Source organism: Rhipicephalus sanguineus, chromosome 2 (assembly GCF_013339695.2).
Source record: "Rhipicephalus sanguineus isolate Rsan-2018 chromosome 2, BIME_Rsan_1.4, whole genome shotgun sequence".
Taxonomy (NCBI): domain Eukaryota; kingdom Metazoa; phylum Arthropoda; class Arachnida; order Ixodida; family Ixodidae; genus Rhipicephalus; species Rhipicephalus sanguineus.
The window spans coordinates 226,401,905-226,423,532 of NC_051177.1; the positions used below are offsets into that span (position 1 = coordinate 226,401,905).

General features: G+C 47.0%; 1 protein-coding gene across 1 annotated transcript in view; it reads left to right on the plus strand.

Moving 5' to 3' along the window:
• The first annotated feature begins 10,474 nt into the window (after positions 1-10,474).
• LOC119384141 (uncharacterized) overlaps positions 10,475-21,628 on the plus strand; it is a 169,881-nt gene continuing 158,727 nt past the window's right edge. Inside the window, exon 1 of the mRNA XM_037652434.2 lies at positions 10,475-10,669. Coding sequence (XP_037508362.1) covers positions 10,621-10,669 — 49 coding nt within the window. The 5' untranslated portion in view covers positions 10,475-10,620. The remainder of the gene's footprint in view (positions 10,670-21,628) is intronic.

Below are 21,628 nucleotides of genomic sequence, written 5' to 3' on the forward strand. Positions count from 1 at the left end.
GCTACCTGTGGCTGCAATTAGTTGCCGGAAAGAGTATCGCCAGGTTGCTTATACTCAGTATGTATCAAGACATGTACCAACTATATTTTAGCTTCAGACAGGCATTTTATGCATTTTTAATTACGGGTATATCGAACTTTAGCGATACCCTTTGATTCCGATGTATACGAGTTTATATACACTTAGCCGACAGTGTGCATTCGTAACACATTGGTCGGTTCAGCGAAGCATTATGTGGTGAGGCAGTGGCGCACGGACGGGGGGGGGGGGGGTTCGGGGGTTGTAACCCCCCCCCCCCTGAGGCCGACCAACCCCCCTCCCCGTAACTGCCCCGCTGTCCTTCTCACCGGTAGTCCAAGGTTCATATTCAGAGGTGTCCTGAGGTCTTCTTTTCCTGACTGGCTCTAGAAATGTGTTGTATTCACTCATCTACTCCTAAATTGAGGAGTGCTCTATGGCGTGCTCTATGGCTCTGCGTTCCTAAATTTCCAGGGAAGCAGCTTTCCAATAATAATATCTGGGGTTTAACGTCCCAAAACCACGATATGATTATGAGGGACGCCGTAGTGAAGGGCTCCTGAAATTTTGAACCCCTGGGGTTCTTTAACGTGCACCTAAATCTAAATACACGGGCCTCAATCATATTTTCGCCTCCATCGAAAATGCAGCTGCCGCGGCCGGGATTCGATCCCGCGACCTTCGGGTCAGCAGTCGAGCGCCATAACTTATCACTAGACCACCGTAGCGGGGCGCAGCTTTCCAAGAAAAAATGTGCTTTCACGGGTTGTCAGTCTGGCCCCTTTTTTATTTTCTTGCCCCTTTGATTACTACAATAGAGCATATGCCACGGCAAATATAAGAATGGAACACATCGAGGGACGAGCTCTCATTTCACTCCATGGAGCCGCAACTAAAAATATTTCTCAGATACGTCTAAACGACTGTTTTTCGATCGTCAAGAGATCCTACGTCATAATTTTTCTCTCTCATATAAATTTCATTGAACGAGAATTCAATTCGCCCTTAAAACATAAGACTCTCGGCCGTGTTTGGATGTTCCCGTAGCCTGAAAATAAAACTCTGCAAAAACACCTACACAAGTCCATATCTTCGGTTTTCTTCAGACCCCCCCAAAAAGCGGAAGAGCCGGAACATACTGCAGCGCACAACGTGAAAAAACAAAAGAAAAACAGATGATATATTCAAGAAACTGACCAATAACAGCTACGGAAAGTCATTTATTCAGAAAGCAGTTCACTTCAAAAAACACGACGCAAGCTGATAAATCCAGCAACACCCCCCCCCCCCCCCAAATTTTTTCCAATCAACACCACCACAGAAATGCATCAGTCTCTACTATCCGAGTAGTGATCGAAACCATCGCTCCAAATGACCGGCCGCCGAAAGAGAAAATTCAAGATAGAGCATTGCACGGGCCGGGTAAGGGGTTCTTGGATCGGGCCCGGGCCGGGCTCGGGCCCTTGATCTTCGGGCTCGGGTCGGGCTCGGGCCTGAGCCAGGCCCGTATTAGGCCCGGGTCTCATACGTATAGGTATAATTGCGTGTGTACGTTGTGTGGCTTTGTTTTTGTTGTTTTGTGTGGTTTAACTTCCCGAAGCGACCCAGGCTATATGAGACGCCGTCGTTGAGGGCTCCGGGTAATTTAAACCACCTGGAGTGCATTGGCGTGCATAGAAATTGCACAGTACAAGACGTCTACAATTTTGCTCCATCGGTATGCTACATGGGATTTCAAGAAACGCCTAATATAAGTTTCCGCCATTATAGTGAGCGAAAGACGTTCTTGGCTACCGTGTAAGGAAAACAACGGTAAACTGCCTAGATTAGTGCGTATAAGATGTGCGCGTTTGTATCTATAGGGAAACATTTCGAGTATGCAGCTACGCTCGCATGCCCGTAGGCTGGCCAACGCGACTTGCGAGTCATTAATATCTCAGGAGCTGTTTTTCGTGCATTTTAAGCGCAAGATGCGGAGCGACTCTTATCCCAGGGCAAACGCCGTTGTTGATTCTCCCATTACTAGTGGCGATGCGCCAGACCATAGAGACACTCGTTTCCCCGAGTGGCGGTGACGGTGACGGTGGCGGTGACTCGGGGAAGAAGGGTGGGACAAAGAACCTTGTTGTTTTGAACACGAAAACGTAGTGTAGGTTTGGTGCAGTTGCCTGCCGAGAGTCAACACGACAGCTTTAATTTATGCAACGTTGCCCAGCCTGGCGTATTCCTCCGAGAAGCAGATAGAGCACGTTTTTTTCCCCATTGTGCAATAGATGAGGTTTGCAGGAGACTTGCTACTGTTACTCAACAGCCCTAGCTCGTATGCAGTTGATGTAGACTCAATTTAAAAATGTCTGCCATGCTTTTTTCTCCACTTTATGCAGGTATTATATTTTGTAGTTGTTATTTGAAATGCCAAAATGAGATTGCGTGGTTAGCACTGCGTGCGTACATGAAAGAGCCAGCTATGACTCCAATTATATTTTATATTGCCCTGCAATCATTTCGCAAGAGTGTTACGCGCGTAATTCACCGAAAGTAAACACAGTACCGGTGAAAGTTGTGACACTGAAAGAAGTTCCTAAAACAATCTAGAAAATCTCTTGTGTGCGGCAGGTATCTTCACAATAACCGAAGGCTGGACAGTGCCTCCTGTATGCTCAAGGCATAAGTAGCTGAAACGGGCCGGGCCGCCCAGGTGAAAATGTCTAACTGGGAATCCAACTGGTTTCAACTGGTGTTAACTGGGATCAAATGGTCCCAGTTGCAGGCCCCAGTTGGAAACCAACTGGTCCCAGTTGAGTGCAGTTGCAACTGGTTCCAGTTAACAGCTGGTCCTAGTTACAACTCAACTGGTTCCAGTTGATTCCAATTGCAACTGGTTCCAGTTAGCAGCTGGTCCCAGTTACAACTCAACTGGCCACCAACGGGAACCATGACCAGTTGAACTGGAGGCAGCTGGTCCCAGTTGGCAACCACATCCAGTTATATTGGAAGCAAATGGTCCCAATTGTACGCTAACTCGAAGTGCGACCAGTTACTCTGGTTGTACGATTCTTTACAGTGAACGAAAAAAAATGAACTCGAATGTATACGACGTAGCATTGCTGGACTTGAGCGAATGGGTTTTATCCAAGAGTTTTTTGTGTCATACTCACAGAAGGGTACCTGATCACTCGCGGGCCGGGCCCAAACCTTTCGGGCCCGGGCCGGGTATACGGGCCACATTTATGAACACCGGGCCGGGCTCGGGCGGGCCGGAGCATGGCGTTTTCGGGCCGGGCCGGGCCCGGGCCGGAAAAGTCGGCCCGTGCAGTGCTCTAATTCAAGACACCAGCTGAACCGAGAACCTGAAAGAAAGGCGGGAACCAATTTTGCAAGAGATCGCAACTCATAGCCGAAGATTCCGAGGACGCGGACCGCCGAATCAATTTTCCTGAAACAACAGTTTTCGCAGTTGAAACCAACTACCGGAAATGAATCCTGACATATGTTAACGACCCAAACAACGTGAACCGCGCTCAATGCAACCTACCCCTTGTGTACAGCACACAAAAAAAAAGAAAGAAAAAGAGAGAGAGAGAGGCATCTGCGTACCCACTTCGACGCGCCCGTCTAAAAAGCTCCCCACCCCCTTCACTGTTCAACTCATGCCTTCCGGTCAAGCCCTTGCACTGCTCTGTTCAGGGGCGTAGCCAAGGGGGGGGTTGGGGGGGTTCAACCCCCCCCCCCCCAAATTTTTCAGTTTTGCTTGCGTATATAGGCACGCACACATACAAACGCACGCACGAGCATACATAAAGTATGGGTGAACCCCCCCCCCCCCGAAAAAAATTTCTGGCTACGCCCCTGGCTCTGTTCTTTTGCCGACAAGCATCGCCGCCGCCTGAAGCACCCTTCCATACCCGCCGAACAAGAAAAGAAGCCCTATTCATGTGTTTCCCTTCCTCAAACTCCGAAGAGGGAACCGTATGGTTTCGGGACAATGCTCACTCAAATTTTAAAGAAGGCGTCGGCGGCATCTGATCCATCCGCCAAGCTTCGACGCACGTGTTTTCTATTTTCTTCGGGGCTGCTGGTGAATGGTACCGTCTGTCGCTTAATGGCTGCAACGGAGTTGTCGCGCTTTTTTTTTTTTCTGAACCTCGTTGACAGCGGACGAACGAGACGTGTTAGTGCGGCGAGAAGAAAAGCCACCTCGCAAGCGGCTCGTTCATCAAAGCGACCGCGAACCCACGGAGGCTGTTTCTGAGCAAGCCTTGGAGCAACTAGTGTGTGCGTCGCCAGCCATTGTCGCAGCATCGCACGCACACAGTGACTTCTAGGGACCGTAGTGACTTTAAGCATGCCCACGGCCGGTCTGAAGGCGCGCGCCGGCCGTGGCATGCCATGCGGAGTCTGGCCGTCACAAAGATGGGAGGAGCAAGAAGCCGTGGCAGAAGAAGTAAATGTTTTTAACGACGTCTGCTAAGAAAAAAAGAACCTTGGGAAGGTGCGGAAGGTCTGTTGGGGCGGCACGTTTCCTTTTCTTTTTCTCAGTAAACGTCTCTCGCCCTCTCTTTTTACCACTTCTTTTTTGCATGTACATCGGACGGAAACTACAAAGTTTGATGTGCACACATGCGTGCACGTTCAGTTTGCTTGCTAGAACTTGTTGCTGTGTTTGCTGCGTGAATCTGAAGCCCTCTCTCGAAGCGCCAGTCGAACGAGGCTATGGTCGAACACATCCTCACCTATATATGCGCCGGAGTGACCTGGGAATCTACGCTGGAAAGTCAGTAAGTGCGGCTCTAATGCAGTTTATCCGTGAGCTGAGAATTGTACTGTACGTGTGCTGCATTGAACTGTACATGCTATTTATAATCAATACTATGTAGTTTATAAGTAATATTTATGGTGCGCTTTGAAATTTATTGTTTGGTGAGACTCCAAGGAAGCGTAGGAAATTATCAGCTGCAGCGTTTTTTAAGAGTTGAAGTTGCCATGCATGCGGGCTTGTTCGTATGGCATTTTCTTATTACACTGGTAGTGCAAATACACGGGACACAAGAAACGCACACGAAAACACACACACGGCGCTGGGTGTCTTCATGTGCCTTTCTTGCGTCCTGTTTGTATGCGCTACCTACCATAGTAATAAAGTTTTAACAATGCGCGACCGCCAGCCAGCCGACATGTCGGTTCAATTTGTAGTTTATTTTCTACGTGCACTGCTCCACTGAACGGTTTTTTGGCCTTGTCAAGTTATTTCAAGACCTTTCTGTAAAACGCTGAATAATCATCATCATAATTCATGTTATTATTATTATTATTATTATTATTATTATTATTATTATTATTATTATTATTATTATTATTATTATTATTATTATTATTATTATTTTATTTGTTGTCGCATTACTCCAGCTGAAGCAAGGAAATGTCATATTATGCAATGTGCTTGCCCCCCCCCCCCCCCGCACTCCTGTAATCTTGTCAGAAGTTCGACCCCCCCCCCCCTGAGAGAAATCCTGAGTGCGCTAATGTGGTGAGGAGCATTGATTTTCCTGGCGTAAACAAATACTTTTTTTTATTATATGATATTTAGGAGATGGTGCTTCTGTCACCGGCTATTCCTTTTCACTGATGATAGGATATGTGAAAAGCACAGCAATGAAAAAATATATTTTATAAAGAACAGAAGCAGAGTTCATATAAGTCCGTATACAACAGAAAAAAAGTTATTCACAATGGTGTTTCATATATCTGCTTGATACAGCACGCATGCGATGGGAGCCATGTATGCATATGCGGCATATATCGGTTGAGGATGGCCTAGATCCATCGCCACGATGTGTTCGGTAGGCACCGGGAACTCCACTAATCTGATGAGAAAATAAGCAATCTGCATCGCTGCGCCTCCTAGTACACACACATACTGTGCTCCAAGTAGGGGCCGCGGCTTCGGCGTGACACTCGTTCGCGTGATGGCTCGATCGCCACAAGCATTTGCTTAAAACAAGCAATAATATTGATTATTCCATGACTATCACGGAATATTGGAGCTAAACGTTTTTCCAAGGCACCTTTTGGGAAAAGCTGGCTTTTCAACCACAAAACAAGGCCCCTTAGTCAAAAAGTGGCCCTTCCCAAAGAAAGCAGCAAGGATGCACCTTTATTCGTGCGTCCATTAAATCAAGCCTCCAGCATTTCCATGGTTAAATCGCATCATCAACGTCTCGCACGCACGTAGAGCCACGTAGAGCCCTAGGTACATCTCCCTTGACATTTCCTAGGGACAGCACCAAAAAGTGGTCTGGCAAACGGGCATGTTTTGGGCTTTTTAGTCGCTCCCGAAGAAGACTTCTCCTTTGCGCGAGCGCGCGCTCAATATGTTACATATGGCTATGGTAGGTTTTAGAAAGCGGACGCGGTCGCCAATCGAACTACGGACAAAGCCCAGCGCAAAAGCTGCTTCGCATCTAAAGGCGACTACGGCTCTTGCCTGCTTAGTGTGATCAACCCGCGTGCGGGTCCCGAGACGTCTCTGTGTTTTCACCTTGACTTGGTCAGTGACCGCATCTTCATCCTCAGGTATTACAACGACTGCTGCTCAGCCAGATTGAAGAACATATCTGCTGCACAGCATCTCCGTGAGCCGCTAGCAGACGTTTCTGCGACTGCGCCAAATGCGCGCCGCAAAAAAAAAAAAAGGAAAAAAAAAAACGTCGGACGCACCCAGTGTTGTCGGAGCATCAAACATTATGAATATCTCCTATTTATGAAGTCCGCAGGGTTCGACGGAAACCCGTCTGGTCGGGAAAATTCATGGTGCGAATGGCACCTTTTGGGAATGACCTCTCATCTTCGGGCTACCCCAGTTCGCTCATTCAAGCTGTTAAAAAGAGCCTAGCTCATCCTACGCCAAATGACTCTCATGCTGTCGACGTCTACTGTTTCTCCTGTTGTGTCATTTACAATGTAGGCTATTGATAACATCACTGAACCTTGTATGAACCAATGGAATTACTGATTGTTCATTTGGCGAGGCACTGCAACAACACAACGACAAGGGGAGGAGAAAAAGGATTCCTGTGCCGTACTATATAACCCATGCCCTAAAAACTTTCATTCCTTGTGAACAAGGCCCCCGTAGCGGGGCCGAAACGTCAATTTTTGTGTTTGTTTCAACGATTGGTTGGTGCTTGCCATTCCCACCATCTCCATATTTATGTGCATTTTAATGAAAGCGCTCCAGCGCTGCGTGCACGGCACCGCCACAAACGGGAACGTTCGAACCATTTCACGCCATTGTATTGTATGAAACTTTGTATGAAACCATTGCACGAACCATTGTATGAAACTCCATGATTCTAACCAAGATTGCGTCCACAAAAAGCTGTGTCTCCACCAGGGGCGTAGCCAGGGGGGAGGGGGGGCTTCAACCCCCCCCCCCCCCCGAAAAATTTCAATTTTGATATACACGCACACATACAATTAACGCAAACACAAACATACATAATGTATGAATTGAACCCCCCCCCCCCCCCGAAAAAAATTTCTGGCTACGCCCCTGGTCATCCACCGTGTAGCGTGGACTTCGTTTTAGGTGCGAAGCAGCCATACCGAGTACTGCTCGGCTTTGGCACGTAAAACCCCATGATATGGTACCATACCCATGAATTTAATAAGCTCGCCCATGTTGCTCGCATGTTTTCATGCAGTGGAGATCGCCAAGTCTACTTTTACGTTTCTGAAAGCCAGGGCCGTACCCAGGAATTTTTTTCGGGGGGGGTTTGCGTGTAGAACGGCTGCCATTTTTTAAGATTTATACTGGCTTATTTTCGTGAATAAAACAAGTACATCGCTTACTTGTAATAATTCGATGGTACTTTTCAATTATTTGTACCCAAATAAAGAAATTGGTATGTCAACCTCAAATTCTGGTTAAAGCAAGAAATAAGTTTGGACAATAGCACCACCAAAGCCGGGGACACCGCGACCAACGGCTCCTGATGAAGTAACACAATGTAACCGCGGTTCAAAAACGGTATGTATGCGTTACAAGCTGCCACTGTAGCGTCGCCAGCGCGAAGTCGGCGACGGGAATGGCAGCAGGTTAGGTCGTTCCGTACGTAAGCAGAGACAGTGAAGAGATCAGAGACGTGTGAGGGGAGGCGAACCAGAATGTGTAGGTGCCATGCCACTCACCTTCCTTGGGCATTGCCCAGTGGTAAAGGCGTCACTTTGCCCAGCGTTGACTGTAGAACAAAGGTCACTAGTAGTTGCACTGCGGCCACCATCATTTCCCGGCGGCGCATGGGTGTCCTGCTTGTGTTCGTTCTCAGGTGATTCATATAAACCGGTGCATTCTCCTGAGTCGCTACAGAAGTTCGGACGCGCTTGGCTTTCCACCAGTGCTGAGGAGGGCGAAGTTTTATCCTTCGAAGGAGGCGGTTCTTCTCCGTCCGCTTCATCGGTTCGAACTTTCTTGAAGTAAGACGCAAGACTCCTTTGCTTCGTTGTTGCAGAGTGTCTTTTCATTTTGCTGCCGCAATCCTGTGCACGCACACAGAAGTGGCCAGTGGCTCCAAAAAGACGTTTGCGACTGCTTCGACTGCCTGGCGTGAACGGCGGGCGATGTTTTCTTCCTCTCTTATCCACTTTACAGTGGCTAGAATGTAGAAGTGTGATGAACGCGCCGGCTCCCGCGTGGCGCATGTGTTTTCTGAACGCCGCTACAGCTGGTGTGCATGCAGGCCCATTATTGTACTCCAGCTGCAGCAAACTGGATTAACGCTACTTAAAGATCTTTTCACAGAAGACTCCATGGGCACTGCATACTCCCCTTAATATACGTGAACCCCCAAGAATGCACTGCCGAGACATTTGCACTCCCGTGGTACAGTCCAGAAAGGAGGTGTTGCTCCGTTCCTGTGAAAAAGTCACCTTTTCACAGACGGCTCCCTGGGCGCCTGCATAATTCTCTCTGGGCTGCGCTAATTAAATAGCCGTGACCCCCCAAAAATGCACTTTGTAGGCTGTGACGTCAGCCTCTGTACTCCCGCGCGCAGCCCAGCTTGGCGGCGTTTTCTCTCCTGTGAAAGTTGACCGCTGGTGCCGGATTGTGTGCCAGCTGTATCCTCGCTTTGTGCGCTTTGTAGGGAGGCGCATATACCTTCTGTGTACAGAAGAGGTAGATTTCCTTGCGTGTGGTTAAGGTTGTTCGAAGTTGCTCGGATATGCCAGTCTTTCAGTAGATGTCATCTTCGATGATTCGTTTCGGTGGCGAGGACTACAGTTTGAGAAAAGTTTACCCTGCAGCCTGCGTCCTCGGAATGCGCCGCTGAGTTTTTCCGCTTAGGGGTTTCGTTCCCTGGCAAATTTGCGCACGTCGTGTTGGTGTTGCCGTTGCTGTCGAACTGTTTACCTTCACAGAAGGAGACGCGCTTTTCGTAGGAACCCAAAGCCGACACGTGCGGTCCGCACAGACGGATAACTTCTCCAGCGGCAATGCACAAGGAAAGCATCTGGAATCAATAAAGGAGCTGCTACGGGGTGAAAGACGAAGGAACGCGAGGGCGAAGTGCAAAGCTGTACAAATAGGGCAGGTGCGAGGGAGGGAGCGCTGAGGTGTTCTGGTAAAAGGGTAGGTTTGAAGAAAGGAAGAAGAGGGAAGCAATGCCAGGAAAGTTGCAGTGTAACTTTGGCAGCTGGTGGTCGCTGTGAAGGCGTGTAAATATTTTAGTATCACCCGAAAACTTAAAGCATCAAAAAAATTTCGGGGGGGGTCAGAACCCCCTCAACCCCCCCCCTAGTTACGGGCCTGCTGAAAGCGATGTCCCGATGGGAAAACTAACTCTATGGGGTACATTTTAGCGCAAACTGTGAAAGAAAGCACGGGAAAAGAGTAGAGGAAAGCAGAAAGGTCGAGCGCTAAACTTCAACTGTTTATTCGAAAGGTGAGGCCACCAACAAATAACCATGTGCGCATGCGCGCGCCAGTAAGGGAAAAAATCACACTTTCATGTCAAATAATTGACATGAAACATTTGACATGAAACATTTGACATGAAAGTGTGATTTTTTCCCTTACTGGCGCGCGCATGCGCACATGGTTATTTGTTGTTGGCCTCACCTTTCGAATAAACAGTTGAAGTTTAGCGCTCGACCTTTGTGCTTTCCTCTACTCTTTTCCCGTGCTTTCTTTCACAGTTTGCGCTAAAATGTACCCCATAGATTTCAACCAACTCGCCCAGCAACAAGTCTTACTCAAAACTAACTCGCTCAGAACAAAGAGACGCAGTACATTATAACGTACTATATGCAACGCGTAAGTTAAAAAAAGACCCGCGGGCAGTTGAATGTGACGTGACGGTGCTGCTTTGGTCGGGCGACTTGTGAGCGGTTCATTAGCATTGCTTCACGCGTTTGAACTTGTGCCGGCCAACGCCCTTCTACCGTGCCGCCATCTGCCGTCGTTCGCCCCTCGGATGGTTGCACCAGAGAACACGTTGCACTGGTTGCACCTCCGTGTGCCGTGTTCTTTGACCACTTTGACGTACAGTACACACAGCGCGCAGCAACGGCTATGCTTGTTCGGATGTGTTTCAAGCAGCTGTAATGGAGATGGTGACTTCTGGCATCGTGCTGCTCGTCATGTGCCATGTCGGTAAGCGAGCGGTTGTCACTGAGGCGCGCATTTTGTTTACACCGTGGTCGAGCGCTGTCTTCTCAAAATTACCCTCGATGTCATTTCTAGTCTTCCTCTGTAGAAAGGATGAGCGACGCCGAACGATTGAAATCTGTTGTGATGTGTCGGTTTACACTGCGGCATTCAACCCATTCTGACGCCTGAAACGGCGCTCCTCCCGCTTAATGTGAACAGGCTGTGCCTAGCATTCGGCACAGAGCGAAGCGCTCAAGTGCCGTCCAGTGGGTTTCAACCAGTGCCATCGCTGGCGATACGTTTCGTTGACCAATCGTGGCATTCGCCTTTTTGAATATTTTGCAGGAACATTTTCCTTACCAAAACTCTCGGTTCACAGAATGCATTTCTAGTCCTACGCACGTTCACCCCTTCACATTCCAGTGAAGGCGTGCGTGCAACGCAAACGCCTTTCAAAAGGAATGCGGAGATCTTTTCATCTCTGGCAGTAGTGACGCTGGCGAAATCATGAGAACCGCGAAGCAGCACGGTGTAGGGCCCCCCGTCGGCAAAATAGCGATACTTGTGCTTGCCGTTAATGAAAATTGGACGACTGCTCAGCTGACGCCGCGACAACTACTTTAGCAGGTTGATAATGCAGCTAAAAAAAAAAAAAAGAAAAGGTGAAACAATGACCGTGACCAATGCGACAATCGTGCACCCAGCCATATCCTGCAGGGGCGCAAGTGCGCGTCCTTTAAAAAAATCACTGGTGGAATGTCACGCCTCACAGCTGTATGATGTATAGAGAGAAACAAATGTCAGGTAGGACTGTTGAATAGAAAAAAAAAAGTGTTTTGCGAGTCTGTGGTCGAGACTGTTCGTTTTGAAGATATGCTTGCTCGTACATGTGTAGTAGTAACTAATCTGCGATGTGCCAATTCCATTATCCTGCACTTCACAAGGGTGATTTCTTCATCTCTTTGTGTTCATCCATTGGTTTCGCGCTGTTTTTTACAATCCCCAGCTCCAATCACGGTGCACTGCACCACAGTATTCTGTCACACAGTGCTGGTGTGGTACAGTGTACTTGTGCGCATTCTTGCTAGGTTGTGCCATTGAGCTGTAAACTGAAGTAGCATGGCAGACCGGGGAAGTTGGCTGAAATGCATAGTACTTGAACTAAAGCGCAGAACACGGGACCAGAGAAGTTTTATGTACTTCATTAATACTTCTTCTTGGGCGAGTTGGTTCATATTGTAGATTAAAGGGACACTAAAGAGAAACAATGAATTGGTTTAGATTGATAAAGTGTGCACGGAGAACTCTTGTGTAGTTTATTTCACCACTATAGGTTTATTATTAGCGGAGAAAACCAAGGTCAAAGTTTCGTTTGTAAATTTCGCGCCGAAGTTTGTAATTCGTGACGTAAAACATTTCAAAGAGCATTTAATGTATTTTGGCGCCACTGGCTCGACGAAATTTCCACAAACTCGTTTTATCAAGTCTCTGACCCCCTCAGAGGACAATGTACTTCGATTTACCCGATTAGGAATTACGTAGGCCCAAGCAGGCACAGTCAAAAATATGTGACGTCATGGCAAATGGTGCGGGAATTCCACGGTGGCGTCGCCACCTGTATTTTCTTTTTGCGCGTTTTCTCGCTTATTAAGCGCCTTCTCACAGCAAGCGTGGTGTTTTTGGTATCGTGGAAGACTACTTTACCAATGCGAGAAAAATCGTTTTGCTCTTTAGTGTCCCTTTAAGGGGGTAAAAGCGTGAACACATACCCACAAGAGACGACACGGACATAAAAGCGCTGACTGACAACTGGTCTTAATGGCAGAATGATACACCTTATATATGCCAAAGTGAAGCATGGAAAAGAAAAACAGGTAGAGGGATGGATAACAAAGATTAACAACGCGCAGCACCAACAACGCCAAACTGCCAACCAAAGTTAACCGCAGGAAAACGTGACCTAAGACCCGACAGCCGGATCTAGAAGATAAAATTCACAGTCGAGGAGGGCAAGAGATGGGGTGCTAATGCACTTGTTATCAAGGTTCTTAATGTGGTAGGCTTCCAAACTGGCACGTGCAGTCTTGTCTTCACTCCCACCAAGAATCATTGTCCCTTCAAACCGGGCCACACATCCTGAGCACTTAATGACATGCGCAACTAAATGTGCGTACTTATCATCTAGCTTTTTCAATTTTTGTGCGTGTTCCCCCAAACGGTCGTTGACACAGCGCCCAGTTTCGCCAATGTAGAACATCCCACATGACATGGGAATGCAATAGACCACTCCAGTGGAACACTTGACGAACGGCGTTTGGTGATTCTCATGGCAACCACATTTGCTGGTGTTGCAAATACATGGGCACAGCTTTCCCTGCTTATTGGGGGCAGAAAAAACAAATTGGGACCCCGTGCCTGCTTGCCACCTTCTTAAGATTGTGGGAAAGCTTGTGAACATAGGGTACAACCTCAGGCCTAAGGGCCTTCCGGTGGTCCTCAGCCATTGCACGTCCCGTTCCACGTTTCAACTTTTGAAGGAGGGTTTCAGAAACAGCAGTCAAGGCCGAGTTGGGGAAACCTGCAGCTGAAAGACGGCGTAGCTGATTGTCGAAACTAGGCATCATTTGATGCGGGCACGATTTTTCGAGAGCAGATTCCAGGCACATCAACGCTATAGCTCTCTTAATCGTCTTAGAATGTGCCGAATCAAAGGGCAGCAATCTCTTCTTAGCCCTCGGGTCCCAGCAAGCGTGTCCATAGCGGAACGTTATTTTAAGGTCTAAAAACCGTAAAACTGAACGTTTGGGGAGTTCATGGGTCACACGCAACCCAAGTCCAGTTGAACCAGTTAAAGTTTGCGCTCGTCCTGTTAACACTGTGTCCTGTGTACTTTGCAACGTCTTCCTACCATAAGTGCATCACCAAGCCAGATTTGAGGTCCGAAACCGGAACCTGAAGCTGTTTAAACAACTCTCTCATCTCAGCTATCATGTTTTCTGTTTTAGTTTTCAAGTCGGCTAATTCCTCTCGCAGCAGATTTTGACCCTCAAGAACTTTATGCAATAATTCAGCGTTAGTGTGTCCGGGATTTTCTTCAACATCACCACTAAGCAAGAGTTTTAGTTCGTAAAAACACTCGTGACAAATTTTATAACGCTGTCGTGGGCATGGCAGGACTAGCAAGAAACGACAGTTGTTAGTAAATATAAAACAGGACATTAAACCCCAACAATTATTATAGTATTATCCCATGGCGGAGGCTGGTGCAGTTGCCAGTAGCAGCAGCTGCAGTGCTGCCACTGCTGCCTGGAGTTCTGCTGTCACTGTCCATGACATTCTTGAAACAGCGTAACGGCGATGCGGTTTCAAGAATGTTATGGACATGTTATGGACGGCTACATCCACGTTGCACTGTTTCAAGAATGTTCAAGTACTGTCACCAACTAGCCCAGCTTTCAATCCTTCTGCAGTCACTGTCCATACAGTATTGGAGAAGTTTGAAATTTTGTTTGGGCACTGTGAACAAGATGAATGCTGACTTAGCACAACAGTGCGGTGGTCTCTTCATTTTTGCTATCACGAGTTGATAAGCCTATTAAGAGTGTTAAAAACTGTGACCACGGCACCAAGAAATCTCATACGAAAGGCAAACCGATTGCACAGGAAAGGGGAGGGGTCAAATTAAATCTCCTCCCACACAATTTTTGCCCAATGTGTATGTACAGCAGATGACAGAATGAAAAAACTGAAAAATAAAGATGAGATGGTGCTGCAGCTGCACCATGTGAACTGTTGCAGCACTGGTTCCGTATGCCACACCGAAACCAAACACACCTGGCAGGCTTTGCATTATTGTGGCAGTATTTCATTACCCTATGGATACTTTGTATTCAGCACATGGCAAATGAGCTGTACAAATTGAGATTACTATTGCTAGCTCGTTAAACAATTTGTTTCAAGTGCATGTTTTGTGAAATGGCTGCAGTAAAGTGGGCTTTTTTTTTATTAGACCTGTCCTTAAAAACAGCCCTTTAGGAAGAGCATATTCGAACCAATTTTGTCACAGTCTGTCACTTGATCGTTTGCATGATTTTGCACTGGTACGTGCGTTTGCATCGATTGTCCAGTGAAACATGCAAATATCTCCCAAAAATTAATCATCTTGTATTTCTGCTGTCTGCAATTAAGCATTGCATCTGTTCTTTGCCAGTATTATAATTTATGTCCTTAGCTGCTACATGACAACATACATCGTAGGAAAAAGGTTAGTGACGTTTCACTCTGTCAGTGCGGGCAACATGCAAGCAAATTGGTGCTATCCCCTTGCATTGCCCGTGGAATGCCTCTTTACGTTAAAGGAATGCAGAATGAAAATTGGAAAAAATGATAAAAGCATCAAAATTCCACCGAGAGGAGTATACTGTTCTAATAAACAGAGTTCATTTCACATATTTTTTAAGTTTATTATATTTTTAGAGGATTGTGTGTGCGTGACGACTGCATGCCAGTGCAGGCAGAGCGGCGCCTCAACGGCATGACATCAAACTGAAGTAGGTTTGGTTCATGCGGTTTTGCTTGAACCAAAGTTTCGTGTTTAACCAAATTGTGTTTAGCCAACACAAGTTACCATTGAATTGAAGGGTGCCCTACAGGGAGTACTGTTTCCATTGCTGTCGCAATATGGAGATGGAGCACGTTGAGACACATGTGCTGAACTCACTACCCTTTCAGGTGAAAGTGTATTGTAAGTACATGGATGACACTTTCGTAATCTTGAAAAGGGTAAATCTGGGTGCTTTCCACGTGGCACTCAACAGTGTACACCACCCTATTGCATACCTGCCAAGTCTCCCGGATTACGCGGGAGACTACCGGATTTTGAACGTTTCTCCCGGTTGTACGGGTCATAGGAAAATCTCCCGGAAATCCAGTTTTGCCCCGCGCGTCCAGTGTTTTGTCTGGCCACATGAGCAAAGTTGCCTGGCCACGCAGTAGAAAGGATTCTTTTTTTTTAACAATGGTAGAAAGGTTCAACTCAGTTTAATTGCGCATGAAGTAGCAAGCGACGACAGGCCTCGCACGCGGAGCGATGTTATCGCATGTGCCCTTCGCGCGACGGTGACGGCCAGGTTGTTTCACCTCTGCTTCAACTGCGTTCGTCCCCAGCGCTGGCACGCTTGTACTCGCACGTGAAACAGACGATGCGTAAGCGATGTTATCGGTTCGGACTCTGTACAGATCAGCGGCGACCGCAGCGTCCCGCTGACAGTGTCCATATAAGTGCTATCGCAGTTGGCAGGTATGCTATTGAGTTCTCACGTACAGAACAGAGAAACACAGTGTCCTGCCTTTTTTGGGTGTGCTTGTGCGTAGGGCTGATAATGGCAGTGTGGAAATGACAGTGTACTGTAAGCAGTGTGAACTGGGAAATTTTTGTCCTTTCACTCACATCACCCGGTCGAACAGAAAGTTTCTATGAACTTTCTTGTCGTACGAACTTTCTTGTTGCGTTGTGATGCAGTGTGCTCTCGTCAGCAGAGGCTACAAGAGGTGGAAAACATGGTAGATGCACTGGAATGATGGCATTATCCTAAGATGTCTATTAATGTCTGTGGTCATTGTGCATTCAATCGGACGAACACAGGAAGGAAAGGACGGAGTAACCGAAAAGAGCGCGAACTATCAACTGGCTTTATTCATTTGGTCGCCGCGTATATATGCACTTTTTATCACACGTCCCAAATAAATCGAAAGAAGGGGGGAAGAGGAGGAAACACATGACAAGGATACCTCACGTCAAAAAAAAGCTGCGCAGAAAATTGCTTGCTGTGCTATACAGAGCAACAGAAGTGTTGAAGTTGTCGCCCAATTCCTTAATATAAAAAGCTTCTAACAGCTCACGACCTACTCTCTCCTTGCTAGAATTTTTACCTTTTTGAAGACCGGCTCACACTCCATGCATGAGCTGCAATGCGCGGGCAAGTTTGCTCCTTCTCTTCTCGTAATCGACGCAGCAGGGCCAAACAGCGCGCTGCATGAATGAGCGCGTTGGGGAGCATGCTGCGTCGATTTTAAGCAAGCACTTTAAGCAAGTGAAATGAGCACAGGTAAAGACGGACACAAAGGCGTGGCAGACAAGGACAGGCACTACTTACAACTGTTTATTGTGAAAAATGCCCACTGAGTTATATTGCGCATGCATTGTGACACAGCAACAACATGCTGAAACCACAGATCAAAGTGCACTCTGCATGAAAATGTGTTCCAAAGAATGCAGTTCTATTGAAGCTGCACTGACAAAAACTGGGTTATTCTTTTTTTATAAAGAAAGCTTCTAAAGCCAGCCAAGCAGTACAGCCCTTATTACTTCCTAAAATCTTGGTGTCCTGAAAACGTGCTCGAAACATGGCTCGCAACGGCATGCAGTCACAGGTGTAACCAAACGTGTGTACTTATCATCTTTCTTCTTTACTTTTTGAGAATGCTCCCTAAGACAGCCGATTCTGCCACAAGTAAGGGGTATCGAATAAATGACTCCGCTATTAGTTAAAGGGCCCCTCTCCAGGCCACATAGCAAATTTTAGTTAGACGCTGGAAGTTGTTGTGTGCCGAATGAAGAGCATTATGCCTCAAGAATTTTTTAATCAGTTCATTAAGAGCTCAGAAAAACAATAATCTGTAGCGGTGCGAAACCGTGATGAGAGGAGGGGAGCTTCAAACCCTTGCCACTCACCCTTTGTAGCCTTCGCAAGCCAAATCCCTTCTCTGCCCTCTTCGGCAGGGGAGCCGGAGGATCACATGACGCATACGCATGAACGTGTCATGCGCATGCATGTTCACGTGCACATGACGTGCCCGAGCCAGCCCGAGCACGTGAGCAGCGTTGCACAGCCGCTGCTTTTTTTTTATGTAGCGGCCGTGGGCATTGTGTCGGCGTTCTCTGTGGTGTACTGCCTGTTTCTGTGGAATGGGCATGAAAGTTGCGACACTTGTACGGGCACGAGACTAGCGGTATCAAGAGCCAGTGTCGCATGAAGATTTAGGTAGACACTGGAGAATACGTAAGCCTAATGAGTGCTCGAACGTGCCAGAAAATTGCTTTTTTTTTTTTATTCATAATACTGTTGGCCATACGGCCGTTACAGATTGGGTTGTAAGGCTTCACAACAACAAAGTGGGTATCACAATACAAATTACGTCAATACAATGACAAACATGAAAATACAAGTATACTGATAATTTAAACAGTAGTTATCAAAATATGAACCAAATATTACAAAGGCAAGTCCGTCACTCAAAAGAAATAACAATGGTACTTAAACAGCAACATGAGTTGCTTATGATGCAGCCAATGCATGCTGCGTCGCAAGAAAGGGGGGAAAAAAAGATAGAGAAAAAAAAAAAAAACATGCATACTCTGCAGGATAAGAAAGCATCAGCACTCAGGTTTGTCAGGGCTGCCATCTGCTCAATGTGCTAACCGCGGGGGCACGAATGCATGTGAAACGGAGGCACATTAGCCCCACATCTCGCTGCAATTCACGGAAAAAAAAATTTAGAAAGACGCACACATTCCCTTTGTGTGCCATTATTTCTCTCAAGTTTTATCATAGCCTCCTATATACTTTCTGTGCCCGCTCGAAGGAGGCAGAGTCTCCGTCCGCGCTCTCCGACCGGCTGACGCCGTTCCCCAAGAGGTGGCGCCACCAGCCCTGGGGAGCGTGAAGGCAGTTCGCCTTGGTTCGCCGCAGTCTGTAGTCGATGTGTGCGTTGTGTTCCCGCGATTGAAGAACTTGTGCGTGTTCTCGTGATGCCATGGCCTACTGCTGTGTTCCAAAGTGCAAATCTGATGCGAAACGTAAGGTACCTGGCATTTCGTTTCATGAAATTCCTAGTGACAGTGAAGCGAGGGCAGCCTGGTTGAAAGCCATCGCTAGGAAAGACTGGACGCCGAACACGACATCACGCTACTCCGTTGTGTGCAGCCGACATTTTCTCCTGACGGACTACAAAGAAGGATGTAAAACTCGAAAACTCAAGAGGAGTGCAACTCCCAGCGTGTTCGACGACTACCCGGAATACATGCAGTCGAAGCCGAAGAAACCGCGGAGCGATGCGGCTGTGAGGAAACGAGCGCTTGCAACTGACAACGCTGCTGCGCGGCCTCACGAGACAGGGACTGCAACAGGCCTTTTGGTTGGAGCCGATGAAGACACCGTGCCTGCGGATGGACTTGCCTCAAGTTTTAGCTCTCCGGGTCTCGCAGAAGTTCCGTGCTTCACCGTACCACTACAAGTTGAGGTGGATGCTCCTTCTGAACCTACCTCAAAGCACGAAGCCACCCAGGTAGATGTTCGCAGTAGTATTTCTGTTTTGGAACGTCAGAAATTTAGACGGAAGGAGCGCGATTTAAAGGTGCAGATACAATGGCTTCGTCAAAAAGTTGACAAATATAAAGAAGAACTGAAGCAATTAAAAAAAGATTGCAATTTGACTGCTTTTGTCAAAGTAGTTGAAGCTGCGTGAGAAAAGCACGTAGGGGCCTGCATCCTCGTTGACCAGGTGAACAATTTCTCAAAAATCAGACCCACTTACTCCGAGGTTACTGTTCGTAATTGCATTGTGCTGAGAAATTTGTCAACAAAGGCCTATGAATTTCGCTGGTATGCCGCACAAACCCTGGAAACGCGTACTGCCATACAGGTCAGTGCACTCTTCCACAGCAATTATTAGTTGGTCATGAGGAATGGAGTAATACAAGTCTTTAACATCTATCGAAAAGCCATACACAGCCCTATTAGCCAAGGGTACAATAGACTGCAGGACTTCCTCTGAATTTCTAACAATGAAGGGATCATCAATTACCAGTTTTTTCAGGTGGCCCTGTAAGAACATAGAAATGCTTTTCTGCCACGTATCCCGCTCGGAGATAATCACACGAAAAGGTGTGTGAGGCTTATGTGTCTTCGCACTGAAAAACACATTCAGAAAGTCCTGTTTACTGTTATTAATGCCAGTAACAACACGAGAAAGGTTTAAATTCTTGCATAGCTGCCTGGCTTTAGACTTAACCTTGGAAATAGCGACATCGTCCTGAGGCACGAAAACAGAGCTTACAGCTTCGTGGCCTTTCTTCCGGAACAAATCCAAGGACAGGACGGTGAATCCTCCCTCTTTATCAGCAGGAACCAGAGTAAGAGAGTGGTCGCTGAGGAATGCTTCCACCCGCCTTATCTGGGCCCTGGCCGGTTTGTTACGGGCGATGGCGTCAACTCCTTCAGAAATGCAGCGTGTACTTCCACAAGATTTCACACAATTTGAAAAAAGTGGCGGAACGTTCTAAAGTAAAAGTAGTTTTTTCAGCCCCGCGCAAACTCCTGAGCCTATGCCACCGCAATAATAGCAGTATGAAATCTAATGCATGTACTAAGAAACACAAAGTCACCTATGTTCCTTGCAAGAGTAATGTTGTATATCGGATCCCAATTTCGTGTGGTAAGGTATATATAGGTCAAACCGGAAGGTGTATTAATGACAGACTAAGAGAACATAACAACAATGTAAAAAATGGACGTGACGGATGGCTTGCGATTCACTGCAAGACATGTGGGTGCCAACCTGTGTTCAGCGCATGTACAGTTGTCGCATCGCAGAACGATAAATTGACGAGAGAAATTATCGAAGCTGAGAACATTGTTAGATTAGGTCCCGAATGCGTCAGCACGCCGTCTGTTAACTTATCTGGCAAAGAGCTCGCGTTTCTAAGAAGTTGATTGTTGTACTCACCTGGTGGCGCAAGAGTGGTGCATAAAAAACTGTGTGCTCAGGAAATAAACTTTTGTTGGTAGTTTGCGCTCTGTGTGTTGTCGTCTCTTCTTTTAGTCCCTGTCTCGTTTGCGCGATTCAACCCTTAAGGTCATGAACCAACAAGCCCAACTGACAGCCATTCTGTAATGCGCATTGTGACGGACAATCACAAAATTAATGTCCTTGCTTTGGAAATGCTTTGCAGTGGAAAACTGCAGCATTCTATAAAGCATCCCCAAGATCCCGACCGGAAGTTGTTCATCGCCTTTGATCAATGCCATCTGATAAAGAATATCAGGTCGCAGTTCCTGGCCCGAGACATGGGAAGAAACGGTGAAGTTACATCCTCTCATGTGAAGAGCAAGATGCAACAGGGGAGTGTAATCAAACCTGTACGATTCCTCACACGGAAGCATGTATTTCCATCAAGTATTGAAGCCATAAACGTCCACAAAGCTGTTTAGGTTTTCTCTCCTGAAGTTACAGCAGCGTTGAAACTGTTGCAGGAGCAAGCTGGACACACGTCTGACATCACATTTGCTGATGCAGGCCCAACAATTGAGTTCATGGACACAGTGCATCGATGGTTTGTCTTAATGGACATGAGTAACTGTGTCCAACACATACACAAGAATATGCCAGACTGCAAGCAGTACGAGTCTGCTTCTGATGAGCGCCTTGTGTGGCTCACGTCGTCTTTCCTCGAATACCTTGAAGATTTGAGACGTGACTGCCAGCCAAAGCAGTTCCTCACTAAGGAAACGTATCATGCACTTATGCTGACTACGAAGTCCAATGTCGAGTGCACCAGATACCTACTAGATGTAGTCTCCTTCAAGTTTGTGCTGACTAGGAAATTCTCGTCTTACCCGATTGAATCCTTTTTCGGATGGATAAGAAGGTCGGCAGGAAGTAATGACCAGACTGACGTTCGGTCTGTTTTGTCTGGTGTCGAAAAGGCCTTAAAAACTGGCATAATTTCTGGTTCAAAGACCAGTAACGTAGTGGATTCATCAAGCCATGGCTCAGATGCACTTAAAGTTGCAAGCAAACAGAAAGGAGTGCAAGCAAGTCAGTTTCCAGTAGAAGCTAGGAAGCTTCTTGAAGACCTCCTAAGAAGTCCTGCAAGCTTGCTTTCGACTGTGGACACTGCAG